At 56.3% G+C, this 4813-nt stretch overlaps 1 protein-coding gene across 1 annotated transcript in view; it reads left to right on the top strand.

Moving 5' to 3' along the window:
- The first annotated feature begins 4121 nt into the window (after nt 1–4121).
- WDR5 (WD repeat domain 5) overlaps nt 4122–4813 on the top strand; it is a 25149-nt gene continuing 24457 nt past the window's right edge. The window contains exon 1 of the mRNA XM_011991529.1: nt 4122–4605. Within this exon, the coding sequence (XP_011846919.1) occupies nt 4367–4605 (239 nt within the window). The 5' untranslated portion in view covers nt 4122–4366. The remainder of the gene's footprint in view (nt 4606–4813) is intronic.

Genomic DNA, 4813 nt, shown 5'->3' with positions numbered 1-4813 from the left:
GGGACTTTTAAGCAAGTTTAACATAGGTTTAAATCCCAACAGGAAGCGGAAGCGAACATGCCACGATTCATTCATTGTGAGGGTCTTTATTAAGCACCTGCCGTGCGTCCCTCCTGGCAGGCACCGAGGTGGACAGGGTGTCCCTCTCTCGTGAGCCCATAGTAGTGAGGGAGGCGGACAAGGGAGCGGCCCCTGGTGAGGGCCAGGATGCTGGCAAGGATGGAGGGGCCTGAAGGAAGGGACAACTCGGGTGACCAACCATCCGGGTCTCTTTGGGATTGAGGGGCTGCCAGGGGCAGGGACTCTGGTTCTGGAACTGGGGCTGTGCCAGTCAAAGTGGTGTGTCATCACTGGAGACAGGGGCAATCTAGAGGGGTCACCTTAGAGGGTGGCCAGGGGAGGGGACGTGATGAACGGAGAACGAGGTTAGTGGGAAGGAGAACGGAGTGGAAGGAGAGAATCTGACACAAGGAAGAAACCGCACTGTCCTTGTCAAGAACAAGATGGGCTCCTCCGTCTACCCTGCTGTTTCTGTACCGGGAAGCTAAGGCCAGGGGAAGAAGAGAAGGACAGTGGTACCGTGAGGACCGGAAGTGGCTTTCTGGATACCTGGGTGGAGAGTGGCCAATCAACATAAAGCTGTCAGGCGAAGGGTTGAGAGTGGCCAATCAGCATAAAGCTGTCAGGTGAACGGTTGAGAGTGGCTGATCAGCATAAAGCTGTCAGGTGAAGCGTTGAGAGTAGCCAATCAGCATAAAGCTGTCAGGTGAAGGCCCACATGGCCCTGGTGGGTCCACGGGGAGATCCTGGGGATGGGGAGATGGTAACATGAATCCCCCAACTGGCTGCCCTGGCATAGTTACCAGGGGAAAAGGAATTTAACATAAAATCCCACTGACCTGGGATGGCAGGCAGCCTTAGCATTTCCAGGCAGCAGCAACAGCTCCCTGCACCGTGGCCAGGTCGAGGTGGCCCACCAGCCTGGAAATCTGGTCAGCAGCTCCGGGAAACCCTGGGTCCTGGGCATTCCTCCATCCCTCAGCTTCCACCACCCTCCCAAATCAACTGCCATTGGAATCCGCTGCCCCTCAAAGCTCTGGGCTGGCCATGAAGGAGCCAGTGCTCCCGGGCTGCCTGCTTTGAGGACACCAGCACTCCTGCCATGGGCCGTTCGTCCATCGCTGCTGGTGGCCCTCCCTCTCAGAGTTCAGCCCCGAGGAAATACTAGTCACTCGGTGACAACACGGTTCTTCGAAAGCCCCAAGTCCTAAAAGAGGCTGGTGTTCTGCATTTCGGCCCTGCTGCAACCTCAGAGCCCTGCCGCCTGCTCCTGATCCCACAGGCGCCGTCTCTGAAGAGGCCACTCCCGGAAGCACTGAGAGTGGACTGGCGTGCGTGTGGGTCCTGCCTAGAACCAGGGCTCACTTCCTTGGTTGTGCCCACTAGCTGTGCGTCCTTGGGCAGCTTCTAAACCTCTCGGAGCCTTGGTTTCCTCATTGTAAAAAGGAGATAATAAAGGCATCATGTCACAGGCTTGTTGGGAGGGTGCAAGGAGGTACTAAATGTAACAAACTGAACACAGAGTTGGGTACACAAGTGCTCCTCAGTGCTACATGTCACCCCCACCCTCCTGGGCCAAGTGTCCAGAGTGCTGTGATGAGGGCCAGACTCAATTCAGCCAGACCCAGGGGACTGACCCAGGAATTACAATGGAAGATGTTTTCACTGTGGAGCTGGGGGCCGGAAGACTTACCAGGTTTAGGGAGGCCCAAGTGGACACTGGCTGGTCGGGGTTGCCCTGGGGAGGAGAGCCTGGTGGAGGGACCCGGGTCAGTGAGGAGGGTGGCCAGCAGGCCTGGACTGCGGGGCTGATCAGAGGTCCTTGAGGTCCTTGGGTGGGGAGAAACCTTCTAGAAATGTTTGTATTTATTTATTTAGGAGAGCGAGTCTCGCTCTGTTGCCAGGCTGGAGTGCAGTGGTGCGATTTCAGCTCACTTCAACCTCCACCTCCTGGGTTCAAGCGATTCTCCTGCCTCAGCCTCCCGAGTAGCTGGGACTATAGGCGCCCGTCACCATGCCTGGCTAATTGTTTGGTATTTTCAGTAGAGACGTCTCAATCTCTTGTTCTTGTGATCTGCCCGCATTGGCTTCTCAAAGTGCTGGGATTACAGGCGCGAGCCACTGTGCCTGGCTGAAATGTTGTATTTATAAAAATTGTTTAGAGAAGGCCGGGCGTGGTGGCTCGCGCCTGTAATCCCAGCACTTTGGGAGGCCAAGGCGGGTGGATCACCTGAGGTTAGGAGTTCGAGACCAGCCTGACCAACGTGGTGAAACCCCATCTCTACTGAAAATACAAAATTAGCCGGGCGTGACGGCGCATGACTGTAATCCCAGCCACTCGGTAGGCTGAGGCAGGAGAATTGCTTGAACCTGGGAGGCAGAGGTTGCAGTGATCACCCCATTGCACTCCAGCCTGGGCAACAAGAGGGAAACTCTGTCTCAAAAAAAAAAAGAAAAAAAAAAAAAAGGAAAATCCTCTAACCCCGTTCAGCAATTTTTGCAATCCAGCCCTGCAGTCATAGCTAAAATTCTGAAACCATATAACGCCGGCAAGGAAGAGAATTTAACAAAGGCAAGTAATTGGCTTTACTAAGTTTTACCTCCTCTTATAACCTACCAAACTGTTGTCAGGCTCAGGAAAAAATATCGCAGGTGAAAACAGAAGAGAAAAGAAGAATCACAGACGAGGAACAAACATGTTGGATATTTGTTTTACAGAGCATTAACTAAGCTTTGGCCACCAGGAGTGACTTAGTAAATGGAACTGTTTCTCTGAACAATTTTTTTTTTTTTTGAGACGGAGTTTTGCTCTTGTTGCCCAGGCTGGAGTGCAGTGGCACGATCTTGGCTCAGTGCAACCTCCGCCTCCTGGGTTCAAGCGATTCTCCTGCCTCACCCTCAGGTGATCCACCCGCCTCAGCCTCAGCCTCAGGTGATCCCGACCTCAGGCGATCCACTCCCCTCAGCCTCCCTAAGTACTGGGATTACAGGCGTGAGCCACCGCGCCCGGTGGGATTATCTCATTTTTACTAGAAGGCTCTATCTCCTGGGGGTGGGGTGGGGTGGTGAGATCAATTCACCTGGAAGTGGAAGCTGGGAACCTGGTTTGAGTTCTGAGAGTTCTGGGGTCCAGCCCCTTATCTTGCTTTGCCTGGAGGGCTGAAGGACTGGAAATACTTTTGTTTTGGGGCTGGAACCCGGGCTGCAGTTTGGGAGGCGGCGGTAGTTTGGAAGAGGAGGCGGGGTCTGGTAAGCACTTTACCCGAATTCGGCAGTGGGAATTTGGGAATTGAGGGCAGTGGGAAGCTGGATATGAGTTTTAAACTGGGGAGTGATAGATCAGAGCTGGATTTTTAGGAGTTTCTCTGTCTGCAGGTTTAAAAGAGACCCGGGTGGGAGGTAGGGCTGGGGTGAGGAGGGAGAGAAGTGGACGATCTGAGAGCTGAGGCGGGGTGGAGGGGAGAGCAGCCTGTCACGGGCTCGGGATTCCGGCGCAGGCGGCCAGATGGACACAGATAGTGATGAGGTTCTTTCTCCGAACGGGGTTTGCTAACCTGTGACTATCACTACTCCATGCTCCAGGGCACCTGGCCCAAGGGATCAAGCCTCTTGGGCACACAGATCCACATGGAGCCCTGAAGGACCAGACAGGGACCTCGCCTTCTCTGGGTCCTTCCTGGGAAGGGGACTCCAGACCAACTGCTAGTGTTCCGGTTCCACCTCTCTGACAACCGCTCTCCTCGGCATCTTTATTTCAAATGCTCTGTCCCTTTGTTTGCACGGGTTCCTGTGTCATATTCTGTGTTCCCATTTTTAACTGGAGAATAAGGGGCTGTGTTATTCTACCCACTGGCCTAGCTGAGGGGATAGGGAGGCCGTGCCTACCTCCAAGGCTCTAAGAAGTGAAGCAGGCGAGAATGTGCAGTCGTCGAGTCCAGAGCACCGGGCCTCAGCTTCTCCTTAAGACCCTGAGTCCTCCTCTGGGGACCACTCTGCTGTACCTGGAGGAGAAAATGCCCGCCCAGGAGGGAAGGGTTGGCCCCCAGAGAGCCCGCTGCGAAGTGAGTTTGCGCACTGCGGAGCGGGCGCGGGCGACTCCAGCGCGGCTCTGCCAGTCCGCGGGGCTGGCGGGGAGCAAGTTCGTGCACCGCGGGCTCTGCATGCAGAGGCGGGAAGCGCCCGCAGCCCGGCAGCCGGCCCCGCGGGAAGGCGCAGCCCTGGCTTCCGAACCCTGTGAACGAACGCGCAGGTTCCTGGTCTTCCAAATGGGCAGGAGTCGTCCTACCCGCCTGGGGTGGGAGGCCACATGGGGGCACTGCGCCCGGGAGCGGTCCCGGGTGCTTTCCAAATGCCCACTGCTGCTCTCATCCGTACCAGCGATGATCAAGAAGGGGCCTGGTCGCCCGGGGAGGTGCCCCGGCCCGACTCGACTCCGGGGACAACGCCGGGCGACGCCTTTTGCGCAGGTCCCGGAGGGCCGCTTGTGTCTGTGTGCAGGGCGTGCTGTCTGTCTGTGGAAACGCGAGGGCACACTAGCACTTTCCTGTATGTATCATTATACTTCAATTTTCAGGAAGTACATTAGGAGGGCCTGCACCAGCCAAATTCGGGGATTAAAGCTTTTAAGCGGGAAGCACGCGCCCCGTGCTGTCCCTTTAAAGCGTTGGGCCGGCCCGAGGCATTCTGGCCGCTGCCGCTGCCCGTAGCGTTCCTCCGAGAGGCCGGCTTTGTGCGCTCGCCCCGCCCCCCGGAC

Source organism: Mandrillus leucophaeus, unplaced genomic scaffold, assembly GCF_000951045.1.
Source record: "Mandrillus leucophaeus isolate KB7577 unplaced genomic scaffold, Mleu.le_1.0 Scaffold398, whole genome shotgun sequence".
Lineage (NCBI taxonomy): Eukaryota > Metazoa > Chordata > Mammalia > Primates > Cercopithecidae > Mandrillus > Mandrillus leucophaeus.
Note: the sequence above shows the minus strand (reverse complement) of the source record. Positions and strands in the feature narration are given on the sequence as shown.